This window comes from Epinephelus fuscoguttatus, linkage group LG24 (assembly GCF_011397635.1).
Source record: "Epinephelus fuscoguttatus linkage group LG24, E.fuscoguttatus.final_Chr_v1".
Taxonomy (NCBI): Eukaryota; Metazoa; Chordata; class Actinopteri; order Perciformes; family Serranidae; genus Epinephelus; species Epinephelus fuscoguttatus.
In genome coordinates this window covers 4788577-4802451 of record NC_064775.1, presented here as the reverse complement: position 1 = coordinate 4802451, position 13875 = coordinate 4788577, and the positions used below count along the sequence as shown (strand labels likewise).

General features: G+C 41.8%; 1 protein-coding gene across 1 annotated transcript in view; it reads left to right on the top strand.

The window, feature by feature from the left end:
* LOC125884754 (plakophilin-4-like) overlaps window positions 1–11047 on the top strand; it is a 75598-nt gene extending 64551 nt beyond the window's left edge. Inside the window, exons 12-21 of the mRNA XM_049569921.1 lie at window positions 3513–3630; window positions 3822–4016; window positions 5090–5263; window positions 5367–5517; window positions 6083–6275; window positions 6404–6488; window positions 7946–8063; window positions 8203–8334; window positions 8434–8507; window positions 10539–11047. Of these exons, the coding sequence (XP_049425878.1) occupies window positions 3513–3630; window positions 3822–4016; window positions 5090–5263; window positions 5367–5517; window positions 6083–6275; window positions 6404–6488; window positions 7946–8063; window positions 8203–8334; window positions 8434–8507; window positions 10539–10796 (1498 nt within the window). The 3' untranslated portion in view covers window positions 10797–11047. The remainder of the gene's footprint in view (window positions 1–3512; window positions 3631–3821; window positions 4017–5089; window positions 5264–5366; window positions 5518–6082; window positions 6276–6403; window positions 6489–7945; window positions 8064–8202; window positions 8335–8433; window positions 8508–10538) is intronic.
* The last annotated feature ends 2828 nt before the right edge of the window (window positions 11048–13875 follow it).

Below are 13875 nucleotides of genomic sequence, written 5' to 3'. Positions count from 1 at the left end.
TTCTTCACCCTTTGCTCTGATTACTGCTTTGCACACTCTTGGCATTCTCTCCATGAGCTTCAAGAGGTAGTCACCTGAAATGGTTTTCCAACAGTCTTGAAGGAGTTCCCAGAGGTGTTTAGCACTTGTTGGCCCCTTTGCCTTCACTCTGAGGTCCAGCTCACCCCAAACCATCTCCATTGGGTTCAGGTCCGGTGACTGTGGAGGCCAGGTCATCTGCCGCAGCACTCCATCACTCTCCTTCTTGGTCAAATAGCCCTTACACAGCCTGGAGGTGTGTTTGGGGTCATTGTCCTGTTGAAAAATAAATGATCGTCCAACTAAACGCAAAGCGGATGGGATGGCATGTCGCTGCAGGATGCTGTGGTAGCCATGCTGGTTCAGTGTGCCTTCAATTTTGAATAAATCCCCAACAGTGTCACCAGCAAAACACCCCCACACCCCTTCACAGTGGGAACCAGGCACGTGGAATCCATCCGTTCACCTTTTCTGCGTCTCACAAAGACACAGCAGTTGGAACCAAAGATCTCAAATTTGGACTCATCAGACCAAAGCACAGATTTCCACTGGTCTAATGTCCATTCCTTGTGTTTCTTGGCCCAAACAAATCTCTTCTGCTTGTTGCCTCTCCTTAGCAGTGGTTTCCTAGCAGCTATTTGACCATGAAGGCCTGATTCGCGCAGTCTCCTCTTAACAGTTGTTCTAGAGATGGGTCTGCTGCTAGAACTCTGTGTGGTATCTGGTCTCTGATCTGAGCTGCTGTTAACTTGCAATTTCTGAGGCTGGTGACTCGGATGAACTTATCCTCAGAAGCAGAGGTGACTCTTGGTCTTCCTTTCCTGGGTCGGTCCTCATGTGTGCCAGTTTCGTTGTAGCGCTTGATGGTTTTTGCGACTCCACTTGGGGACACATTTAAAGTTTTTGCAATTTTCCGGACTGACTGACCTTCATTTCTTAAAGTAATGATGGCCACTGGTTTTTCTTTAGTTAGCTGATTGGTTCTTGCCATAATATGAATTTTAACAGTTGTCCAATAGGGCTGTCGGCTGTGTATTAACCTGACTTCTGCACAACACAACTGATGGTCCCAACCCCATTGATAAAGCAAGAAATTCCACTAATTAACCCTGATAAGGCACACCTGTGAAGTGGAAACCATTTCAGGTGACTACCTCTTGAAGCTCATGGAGAGAATGCCAAGAGTGTGCAAAGCAGTAATCAGAGCAAAGGGTGAAGAATTTTGAAGAAACTAGAATATAAAACATGTTTTCAGTTATTTCACCTTTTTTTGTTAAGTACATAACTCCACATGTGTTCATTCATAGTTTTGATGCCTTCAGTGAGAATCTACAATGTAAATAGTCATGAAAATAAAGAAAACGCATTGAATGAGAAGGTGTGTCCAAACTTTTGGCCTGTACTGTATATATCCATCCCACTCTGGGGTTGAGGTGAATAAAAGCACTGTGTTGTGATCTAAATAACATGCTGTTGCTATCTGCAGGAAGTATTAAAGCATGAAATCCCGCATTTTTAATGTACGAAAGCATCCTGTATCATAACTACATGTGTGCCGTTTGTAACAAACCAAACCGCGTGAAAATCAGTTGAAAATTCAGCGAGTTATTCTATTTTACTTGTGCAGACAGCTCCTTCCTCAATAGAAGTGAATGCACTGTGGAGGCGAAGCGAGACCCATCCAAGATGGCGGCCGTCTATGTATATATGTCTATGCTCGCAGCATTCACAGACAAACACTTGTCTTTATCTGGACACACTTCCCCCCACAAACACAACATGCTAACGTTATTAGCACAAGTCTATGGCATTTTACATTGTATAAATTAGCCTAGCAGCTAGCGATCTTTTCCTCTTCTCATATGAAACCAGGGACAACAGCAACATTTAACAAAGGTGACAGCACATAATTTGGCTCCATTACAACTCACAACCTTAACCATTTATCGTATAGTGGTCACTACAGCGGGCAGTTATTTAGACGCCATTTTCTTGCATTGGTTTTGATGCTGTAGCGGCATAACAGCCACTGCCACCCACTGCTCAGGTGGTGTAAGTGCGACACAAAGCTCTGAAATTCAAAATGGCCGACGGAGCACAGGAGATGTTGTGCAGCTCGGGAATTTATCGCCAATCCTACTATATTAAGAAACTCTGGCAGGTAAATACAATTTGGTAACATCAAGTAATATCTAAGAAGTTATACAGCTGTTAAAATGTCCAAGTATTGATTTCATATTGGGAGGAAATCACAGTTAATCACCCGTTCACTAAACTAGGCATTGTGCAGCCCTGGCTATGTTTCAGCCGCCATTACTGCAACCTTGTACTTCACCTGCAGGGACTTTCTGGGCTTTAAATAAAATAATTTATGTTATTTTTGTGACATAAATTATATATTGACAAGATTTTGGGGTGTTTCTGTTGAAATCATTCATTAAAAAAATATGCAGTGTGTAGTGAACATGTTTTTCATGCCAAATGTAAAAAAAAAAAAAAAAAAAATTGTGAGAAACTAAGTGTAATTGCTTCAAATGATGTTTTATCTCACCAACAGTCCAAAAATCAAAAGTTATTGAGTTTATTATCAAGTTTGACAAAGAAAAGCATCAAATTCTCACATTTAAGGAGCATTAAACCAGCAAATAATTGGCTTTTCTGCTTAAAAAATACTAATACAACCATTTAATTATCAAAATAGTTGCAGATTAATTTTCTGTTGAGATTGATCAACTAATCTAATGCCTTTTGAAACCCTTTAACTCTTTAAATAGCCAATTTTAAGGCACTTAGACCAACTTTAGTTGTCCAGAAATGCTGCATCACTGTATCTGTTTTGGCCGAGTCGTCCCCGCACCTGAAACCAGCAAACTTGGCAACAACTGCCCTGTGACAAAACTTAAATTAACCCTTAAAAGCAGAATCTGTTGAATGAAACTGACGACTCTGGGCTCTGATTGGCCGCCATCTCCCCTGAATCAAATGAATTAAACCTGCTGAGTGGAGACTTCCCACTTCACATGCTGCAAACTGGCCTGACTGGTCGGGTGCCAGTCGTTCCTTAGCGTCAGGAGCCAATCAGGACCGAGTCCAGGTGTGTTTCCTGGACTTTTAGAAAGACTCCGGTAACTTTAAACTCCTCAAACAAAATGAGTTTCAATGGCTTCAGTGAAAATCTTTGATGACAAACTGGTGGTTGTTTCTTTGCTGTAATCACCCGACTGTGCTGCAGGGAAACTACGTCTCTGCACACAGAGGCCTCCAGCATTCTCCCTGCACGCAGGCCGTAGATTGATAGTAGTAGAGATGCATTGTGGGAGTTATGTGCCGCTGTGCAGTCTTCCCATGTCAGCTCTCCATTAGTGCTGGCTGAAGGTTCCTATTGGAGGAGCAGCTCCCTCCTTTACTTGTATCCGGGCAGGTTTGAAGCCACCCTGTGGGGGAATCCACGCACTGCACCTCGGTCTGAATACATGTGTGTCTGTGTGTGTGAGGAACCTGAGCTCAGCAGGGGAGGAGGCGAGGAGTCAGCTGCGTTGCTGTGAAGGTCTGGTGGACTCGCTGCTTCACGTCCTCAAAGCCTGCGTCAATACGTCTGACTACGACAGCAAGGTGCTGCAAAACACACACACACGTTTACAGTCATCATTTATTCCCAGGAGATTTAATCAAACCTCAAACACAACCATCACCAAATTCTTCACTCTTATATGTATTAATTAAGTGTGTGTGCAGTCATGAAGCATGAGGTGTGTATGTGTTCCAGTGACAGTATTCGAGACTCAGACTTTTACATTCCCCAGATCGTGGAGAACAGCGTCTGCACCCTGAGGAACCTCTCGTACCGGCTGGAGGTGGAGATGCCCTCCTCTCGTCTCCTCGGCAACCAGGAGCTGGACACCCTGCTGGGCTTCTCGTCCCCGGCCAAGGAGCTGGACTACCTCTGCTGGGGCAAGAGGAGGCGTGGCAGGAAGAGGGGCGGCTGGCCCGACGACAAGGTAAAAACATTTTTGCCATCTGTGATGGTTACGCGGTGGATGATGCGAAATTCCTCATAGCCCTCTCTGTCAATCGTGGTCCTCCGCAATCTTCGTTTCAAGGGCTATGTAGCCCCCGGTCTTGGTTCTAGCCCTTCACGTGAACGCGCAAAACCAAGGGGAGGGGGTAAGGGGTGGAAATGAAATGCACCCTTAATCCCAACAGCCGAGGGGGGCACTTGAATGCATCACTTCGCACTGTCAGGAAGGAAACAGTATTCAACAGGGGGAACATATTTCGATACAACACCGGCATGTTTTCTGACTGTTGCACATTGCAGAACAAATGACGTCAAAGTCATCTGTAGTTCCTGAAAATACGTAAGAAGAAGGAGTCATGGTGGAGAGGAAGAAACGGACCAAAGTGTGGCTTCATTTTATGAGAAAAAAGACGACAACTGTGGCTTGTAGTGTCTGAAAGGATCATTTCAAGTCAGGCTGGAAACACCATCAATATGTTGAAACATCTTCAGGTTATTTTACACTTAAGGTTGAGTCCACCCTTACTTATAATGACGCTGAATATGTGAGAGGGAGACGTGATCAGGAATCAGTGATTGAATGAAGAAAGAGTCAGATAAAGAAGCAGAATCAAAGTCATAGGCACCAAAAAAATCATCAATTCCCGTCCTTGTTCCTTGATGTCATTTGCTTCATGAATCTGTCACTATTCACTTAATTTCCTCAATAAAAATCTTAATTTAAGAGGCGTTTTAAAGCCTTTTTATCGCCTTCACTTTATTATTGAAACCAGAAGTCGCTCGTTACAGGAACAGTTTTTGTACGGGTTTATTTTGTGCTGTGCTAGTGTTTAGATCATTTAACCTTTTTTTGGTGGTTGGTGCTTAGTCTCCGCATTTAACATTACAATCATGGAACGTACAACTTGTTAGGGATTATCCTGTGCACATTTTTTGATCTTTATGCATGACAGTCCACCAGCTGAAAAAGATGATATCAGAAAAGGTTTTAATCGCATCTGTAACAGATATATTTAGTCTCAATTTGTTGGTTTGTGCGTTTGTTTGGTGCAGTGGGACGGCGTCGGGCCGATCCCAGGTTTCTCCCAGCCTCTGAGGGGGGCGGAGCTGCTGTGGCACCCCATGGTGGTGAAGCCGTACCTCAACCTGCTGGCCGAGAGCTCCAACCCCGCCACGCTGGAGGGCGCCGCTGGGTCACTGCAAAACCTCTCAGCTGGAAACTGGAAGGTAGGACGCCACAAAGGCCGTGATAGCAACACCACAAGTTTAAAGAAGTAAGAAGAAGTAAATGTGTGTGTATGTGTGTGTGTGTGTGTGTGTGTGTGTCCAGTTCTCAGCCTACATCCGAGCAGCGGTGCGTAAAGAGAAAGGTCTGCCCATCCTGGTGGAGCTGCTGAGGATGGACAACGACCGGGTCGTCTGCTCCGTTGCCACGGCGCTGCGCAACATGGCGCTGGACAGCCGCAACAAGGAGCTGATAGGTACACACACACACACACACACACAAGCAACATTGGTCCCAGAAGCTCAAACTGTGAGCTCCTTTCGCTCTCAGCAGCTTGTTCAGAATAGGTTTTTATATCCCATCATATCACAGTCAGTCCAGTTTTTCCTGTGTGAATACTGAGAGTGTGAGAACACATCGCCCCCCTGTGGACAACAGTTGTGTTGAAGGTTAAATAACCCGACTGGTGATGTAGACATCTGGAGTCCCCCACCTGAAGTGAGACACTCATGGGCTCCAGTAAAGAGGTCACAGCAGTCAGTGTGGGTTAACTGGCTGTTTATTAAGAACATACTAGAAGGGAGGAAGAGTACACCTCCTGGTACATCGTCGATTCCTTTCCTCCCCTCCTCTCCTTGAGTCCCACCTGAGACGCTCTTTGTAAAGCGTCACAGAAATAAAGGTAATGAAATAAGGAAGGATTCCTGATGGAGAGATTCATCACAAAAAATATCTCGTGTCTGTAAAGCAAACTTTTACAACAACTTTAAAATCTTTCAGTGGCTCTAAATGAAGTCTGTATTCTCTGTCTCCTTCTGCAGGAAAGTACGCCATGCGGGACCTGGTGACCCGGCTGCCGGGCGGCAGTCCAACAGTGCTGTCGGACGAAACGGTGGCGTCTGTCTGCTGCACGCTACACGAGGTCACCAGCCGCAACATGGAGAACGCGAAAGCTTTAGCCGACAGCGGAGGCATCGAGAAGCTGGTGGACATCAGTAAAGGACGGGGGAAAGGGTACGGAGCTTTTTCTCTGCTGAACATGTCACAGCTTAGTTTTAGAGAAATGTTTGGTGTATTTTTTGTGTGTGTTTTGAGATGTGAAGAATGACTTCATGTGTAATGTGTGTGTCTTGATGCCGCAGGTACTCGATGAAGGTCGTGAAGGCAGCAGCTCAGGTGTTGAACACACTGTGGCAGTACAGAGAGCTGAGGAACCTCTACAAGCAGGTCAGTCCCTGCAGACGCACCTAGAAAACAATTTCTTTTTTTAGCATTAATTTCCATGATGTTTTTAGTTTGGCAGGTTTAAAAAGACCTCCTACAGACTACACTGTGCGACATGTATCTAATAAACTTGGGTACGACGTTAGCGAGCTGCAACTCCGCTGCTTTTTCCCTCCATGCTTCGTGCTTTCTTCACGTGATCATAGTAAGAGCTGGAGGACACATCATACAGGCAAAGCTTCTGCTGCCTCAACTCCACAAGGTTTTCTTCTTTGCTGGAATCACACACACACGTGTTTTGCGTCCATGACGAGCTGCTATCCGCCAGTGCGTCATTTCATGCTGCATTTCTTTTGGATAGTCTGTAAACGTAGGCTGAAACAGCAGTCACACAGTGAGACGCTCATCCAAAATTGCACATTGTATTCCAGGCTTTCGGGTGGTCTTAATTTTGCTCTGAGGTTGGTCCAAGAGGGAGTTTTAACTTTCAGTTTAGTTTCCCATCGGAAACAGCTGTCTGTTTGGGAAGTGAGACTGGATTTACACATTTGTGACTCCCCTCCTGTGTATTTGCATGATTTTGTCCAATTCCTACCACAGCAGGGTCTCTAAGTAATATCTGTGTGAGGTGCAGTTACTCGCCACGTCAGCAGGTGGCGACATTCCCTCACATGAGCGAACTGTACCAATCAGGCTAACACAAAGAGCCTAACTAGCATTAGCATCCTTGATAACGACAACTGGACACAGGGACAGAAGTTAGCCGCTGTTAGTTTACAGAGAGCATGGGAAATTTATGCCTCCAAGTATGAGCACATATTTCTTTTTATGTTAAGCTTTTGAAGTAAAGATCATTTATTTGCGAGGATAATATAATCACGATGCTAATTGTCAGTAGCGCATTTATAGTAATATTTAAATGTATCAAATAAATGTAGTCTCGTGAAAGGTAAAATATTTCCTCCTCCGATGTAAAGGAGTAGAGGAATAAAGTAGCAGAACATGGAAATACCCAAAGTAAAAGTATATCAAAATGATACGTAAGTACAGTACTTGAGAGTAAATGTACTTCGTTACCTTCCACCACCACTTCAAACTGCTATCAGAAGAATAATAAAAAATATAATGAATAAATAAATTATGATGGATAAACATACGCACTTTTACTGTTTGTTCCTCTTGTTCCTGTGTCAAATTAGTCTGTTAGCTCGATGCTAACAGATAGTGGGAATTACCGTTAGCGCGCTACTGAAAATTAGCATTGCGATAATGTTATCCTTACAAATAATCAATGTTTATGTCAAATGCTTAATATAAAAAGAACTATGCGTTCATACTAAATGTTACTTAAGAAACATCTCAGCGAAGTTAGAAGTTAATAAAGTGCTCTACTAAAATTTAGACTTATGACGTCTTGTAAATGTGCGACTATTTGTAACTAAACTGATGAACTGTTGCAGGACGGCTGGAACTACACTCACTTCGTCACTCCCGTCTCCACTCTGGAGCGAGACCGCTACCTTTCACAGCCGACGCTGCCCACCAGCCCGCTGCAGATGTCCCCCGTTATCCAATCAGGTGAGAGATCCGGTGAGTGAGGTCAAACACACAGTGGTATCATGTCCAAACCAGACTCCATCTTTTTTAAACAGTCAAAGAAATCCTTTAACGTCAGAAACATCTTCAAAAAATGTTCTGATTGTTTTCTTTCTGTCAGGTGGTAGTGCAACATCCTCGCCGGCGATGCTCGGGATAAGAAGACACAGTTCGAACTATCAGAGAGCGCAGTCATCTATGCAACTTGACACGTATTATGGAGACAACAGTTTACACAAGCGGCAGTACACAGGTGTGCATGGTGGCGTCCCTCAGGGATCTGTGCATGGTGATCATGAATATAGATATTAAAACACAAACTTACCTGTGCTGCTGAATTTTCCCGCTTCAGGGTCTGAGAAGAAAACTCCATATTTCATTGGGACATATTCTTCCCAGTCAGGAGAGGATTTGAGAAGGTCCCAGGTAAGAAGATTTAAAACTCAGACACATTATCGCACAGAAATATTGAACAGGCTGTTTGTACTGCTGAATCAGTGGCTCCAACACTGAGCTGAGATTCATTTATCGCTCAACAGGAAAATAAGCAGTTAATCACTTAAGTCGTGTTTCAGGCGATAATGCCAAAACTTCACTGGTTCCAGCTTCTCATACGACAGTATGTGCTGGTTTTCTTCATCTTTCATGATAAGAAACAGAATTTGTATGTGTGTGTGTGTGTGTGTGTGTATATATATATATATATATATATATATATATATACATACATACATACATACATACATAGGGGTTTTAAACTCTTAATTGGACAAAAGCAAACAGTACTTTTTTTTTTTAAATTGAGAATATAATTAACAGATCAATCTATCATAAAAATTATTAAGCTGAAGCACTACTTCTTAGAGATCAGTAACTCTTTGAAACTTGAGAAAATTGATTTGGTTTCTTTCAAAAACACAGGAAGAAGGCAAGGAGCAATGAAATAAGAAATGACCCCAAAAAATTTGCGAGAAATTAGTAAAAGGAGAAAATTAAAAACTAGAAAGTAAGTTTAAAAAAAAAAAGGAAATGACCTGAGAAAGTGCTTAAAATGACAGTAATTCGGTACCATAATTTTTAAATAACTAATAATGATAAAAATGATAATTAAGTATAATTTTTTATATATATATTTTTTATAATTTTTCCTGACCTTTTTATCTTTTTTCCCAAGTTTTATAAAATAACAATTTTTTTTTAAAAAAAAAAATCAAAAACATTTTTTTTAATTAAAAATGAAATTTAAAAAAACAAAAACAGACAAACAAGATTTTTTTTTTTTTTTTTTTTTAAAAGACAATCACGGAAAAAAGTAAAGAAAGTAAGTAAAAACAAACAAACAAAAACGAGGAAATGACCTGGAAAAAAAGTGCTTAGTAATTCTGTACCATACTTTTAAATATCTAATAATGATAATAATTATAATTAAGTATATTTTTTCTGAGCTTTTTTCTTTATTTTCCTAGTTTTATAAAATAACAAACGAACAAACAAAATCATCAAGAGAAATTAAACATTAAAAACTAAATAAAATTTTAAAAAATTAAAAACAAGAAAATTATTTAAAAAAAAAATGGAAAAAGAAAAGAAAGTTAAGAACAAACAAACAAACAAGGAAATGACCTGGAAAAAAGTGCTTAAAATTACAGTAATTCTGTACCATAATTTTAAATATTGAATAACGATAATAATTATAATTAAGTACATTTTTTCCCGAGCTTTTTTCTTTATTTCCCTAGTTTTATAAAATAACAAACGAACAAACAGACAAACTCATCAAGAGAAATTAAAAATTAAAAACTAAATTAAAGAAAAAAATAAAAATTAAAAACAAGAAAAATATTTTTAAAAATCACGGATAAAGAAAAGAAGGTTAAGAACAAACAAACAAACAAAGAAATAATATTTTCATAATATTAATAATTAAATATAATTTGATAATAATTTTAATTAAGTATATTTTTTTCCCTTAGCTTTTTTCTTGCTTTTTTTCCCCCCTAGTTTTATAAAATAACAAACAAAGTTAAGAACAAGGAAATAACCTGGGAAAATACTTTTAAAAATTCTGTAGCATTATTTTAAATGTATAATAATGATTATGATAAATATAGTTTTCTTTCTCTTTTCCTTAGTTTTTATGTGGTTTTTGGGACATTTCTTACCAAGTTGCTCATTGCCTATTTTTTGCCCATGTTTCTGAAAGAATCAGCTGAAGGTTCAAAGGGTTAAATACTTGTGAAAGGCGTCTGAAGGCAGCACAAGAGAAGTGATGTCACTGCCTGTTTCACAGGGTTAAAAACTACAAGTTAAACATATAAATGAACATCCATCACAGTCAAGCTCTTATCAAACAAGGTCACACGATGATGATGATGATGATGATGATTGAGCCTGTTGTCTTGATGTTTTTGCCTTCATTGCTCCGTTATTAATAAATGACATCATTGTTGCTCCCAGCACACAGAGCCATTTTACGACGAACCCGACAGGAAGAACTACAACAGCTACAGAATGTACCTGTCGTCCCCACAAGGCTACGGAGAGGAGCCCTACGAGGACGAGCCGGTCCACCTGACCCCGTCCTCCCCCGACGGCTACGCGGGCCAGTCGCTCCAATTCAAAGCCAACACCAACTACGTGGACTTCTACTCCACCACGCGGAGGCCTTCAAACAGGGCGAACAAGTTCACCGGCTCCCCCGACTCCTGGGTGTAGACACGAGAAAAGGGAAAAAAAAAACAAAAAAACGGACACCGTGTACGTGGAGCTTCTGTTTCTGTGCGTGTTTGTGTGTGGGGAGTGCACGTTGGGTGGGTGCGCTGTGTGAAAGGGTGAGGATGCATGTGAATGTGTGTGCATCTGTGTTGAACCTGTACTGAATGACCAGGGCTTGGTTTGCTACGTGCAGCTTGTGACTAAGACCGACCATGTGCACAATAATGCAGATAAATACCAACTTTTTTTACTGTACGCAGTCGTGACAAACTGTACGAGTCAGAGAGGCCTGAGCTGTGAACACTGCCGTCTGATTGGTCAATAGAGGACAGTCAGTTCCTCATTCCCACTGTCTCCTCACTCTAATATAGCGCAGCTAACCAACGGAGGCTGGTGGCGAGTTGAGGCGACAAAATCCAAAATGTAAAGGTTGTATCAAACACAGTTTACAGCCGAATTGACAAGAATGCTGTCGACATGTGACGCCTTTTATCTTGCGTTTTTAGAGTTACGTGTTATTGCCGACATGTAAGGAATTGTTAAAACGCTATATTTCTTAAAGGGGGTTTGGTGTAATATTTTCCACCAGGGGCAGGATGGAAAATTTCAAGTTAATCTAAATCTAAATCTAAAAACTCGCGTTGTCTTTAGATGTGAGAGGGACTCTTTTTAAAGTCTTTTCAAAGTCCTCTAGGTCAGTGGTTCCCAACTGGTCCCACCACAAAGGCTAGTTAGCTGTCTCTGTCAAGTAGCTGTACGTTAGTCACTCACTTTACAGCAGGGAACAGCACTTCACAATAAAAGCTCTGTGCCAGAAATTCAGTTTTTAAAAAATAAAGTGGGTTTTTAACAAACTTGACACGCTCGCAGGTCACTTGCAGTCCATTCAGACTGGACCCGTGACCCACTTTTGGACCCTGACCCACCAGTTGGGAACCACCGCTCTAGTGTATGGCTACTATGTCAGAAATCATTACTCACTTTGCGTTAATTGTAGACATAAAACCTAGTTAGAAACTCCTGTTGTGCGTCACAGTGTAAATTAAGGTCTGGTTTGATTGGCCGAGGTTTAATTACATCATCTAACAAAGGTAACGTGATAAATTTGGCTCCATTACAACTCACAAGGTTCACTGACAAAACAATTGTCTCACACTAAACACGTTTTCCCCAAAAATACAACATGCTAACCTTAATAGCGCCAGCCAGTGGCATTTTACATTGTATAAATTAGCCTAGCAGCTAGCGGACTTTTCCTCTTCTCATATAAAACCAGGGACAACAGCAACATTTAACAAAGGTAACGTTACAAAATTTGGCTCCATTACAACTCACAAGGTTCACTGACAAAACAACTGTCTGATACTGAACACGTTTTCCAAACAAATACAACATGCTAACGTTATTAGCACAAGCCTATGGCATTTTACACTGTATAAATTAGCCTAGCAGCTAGCAGAGATTTCCTCTGCTCATATGAAGCCAGGATAAATCACACACAAGACTTAAAATGCTATTTTAGTGGAGGCTTTATTGTCTTCACAATTTACAGTTTCTTATCTGTGAAATTAAAGTAAATCAAAGCTTTGTTTCCACTGAGGGAAATGGTTTCAGCTTACAGAGACAGACAGGAGGTCTGCGTCACTGCGACAAGTAGTTACATTTCTGGGGAGGTGCACATCACTCTACGGCGTCGATTCAACACAGATGTATAAATCTTGCTTTACAGTAGGTCACGTCAGCGTTCCTGTTGGCGGTGCAAATGCAAACAGAAAACTCGCCCTTGTAGTTCTCGGGGGAGCTTCCCAGTATGCGGTTCCTCTCTGGGAGTTCCCAGAACTGTTCGGCCCGACATTGCCTCTGGTCGTCCACACCCCACTTGGAGTGGCTTCATGCCCACCCAGAGTCCAGGACCCCACGGTCTTAAAGCCACTGGGTCAGAGGAATACAGCGAATGTGGACGGTTGATAACAAAGGATTCTTAAAGAGGACTTGGCCTAGTCACGAAGGGGGTTTACATGTAGTGATGTCATCATGCAGAAACCTACAGCAGGTCAAGTTGACACTAAAACATACGTACTTTGACTAAAATTTCAATGTTTGGATTTAAATACATCAGAAACACTAATGGGAAGCAACAGTGGGACATTAAAACCACAAATTAACTGCCCAAGCCAAGCCTCCCCACGCAACTCGGCCCCCGTGCCCCCCGAAGCACGACGGGCTCCGGGCGAGCGCAGGGACGCGGGCCGATGTCCGAGCCGCGGTATTTGCTGTAATGGGAAATGCGCCAGAAGTGTCAAAGGCTGAATGTGTGGCAATTTGGATTTATTGTAATAAATCACGCCCACATTGACCAGTCATGACCACCTTGCCTCAGGAGTGACCCGACATCATACTGACCGAATTTCGTAGAAATCGGTGTAGCCGTTTAAGAGATATAAACTTCCCATATTTGTAGCGCCTCCTAGTGGCCAACATTCACCAAATTCGGCTCATACCTTCACAGTGTCATGCCAACTGAGGATCTGAGATTTGGTGTTATTGACATTAAGTTTGACTGAGATATGCAGCAGTTTACATTGTTACAGCTAGCTACACAAATTTGTTCATTAATAATTTGCGGAATTTTTGACGGAACAAAATTCTTTTGATAACTTTAGATCAGATCGGACAAAATCCCAAGGAGGAGTTCAAAAAAGTAGGTTTTCCAGTTTTTGCGATTTTGCGAAAGAAAAAAATGTTAGGCGGAAGTGGGCGTGGCTAATTGCAAAGTGATTCAGCTGTATTCAGGGAATCTGGGGATATAACGTTTTTGAATGTACGACATACGATGTGTGAGTTATAGGCCAAAACGCGTTGTAGTTTGATGTAGTTTTTTGCATCTGAGGTACGTGCAGGGGTCTGGACCAACCCTCCAAATCCCTCCAGCACCACTTTTATCAACGGAAGAATAGAGAAAAACTATAATAATCTTTACAAACAACAGGGTTCCTAGCAGCGCTGGTCCTGGTTTAAAAATGTGCAAAGCACCTCCTCTGCTGGACTCAGACTCTGACAGCTCTCACATGACAGCCAG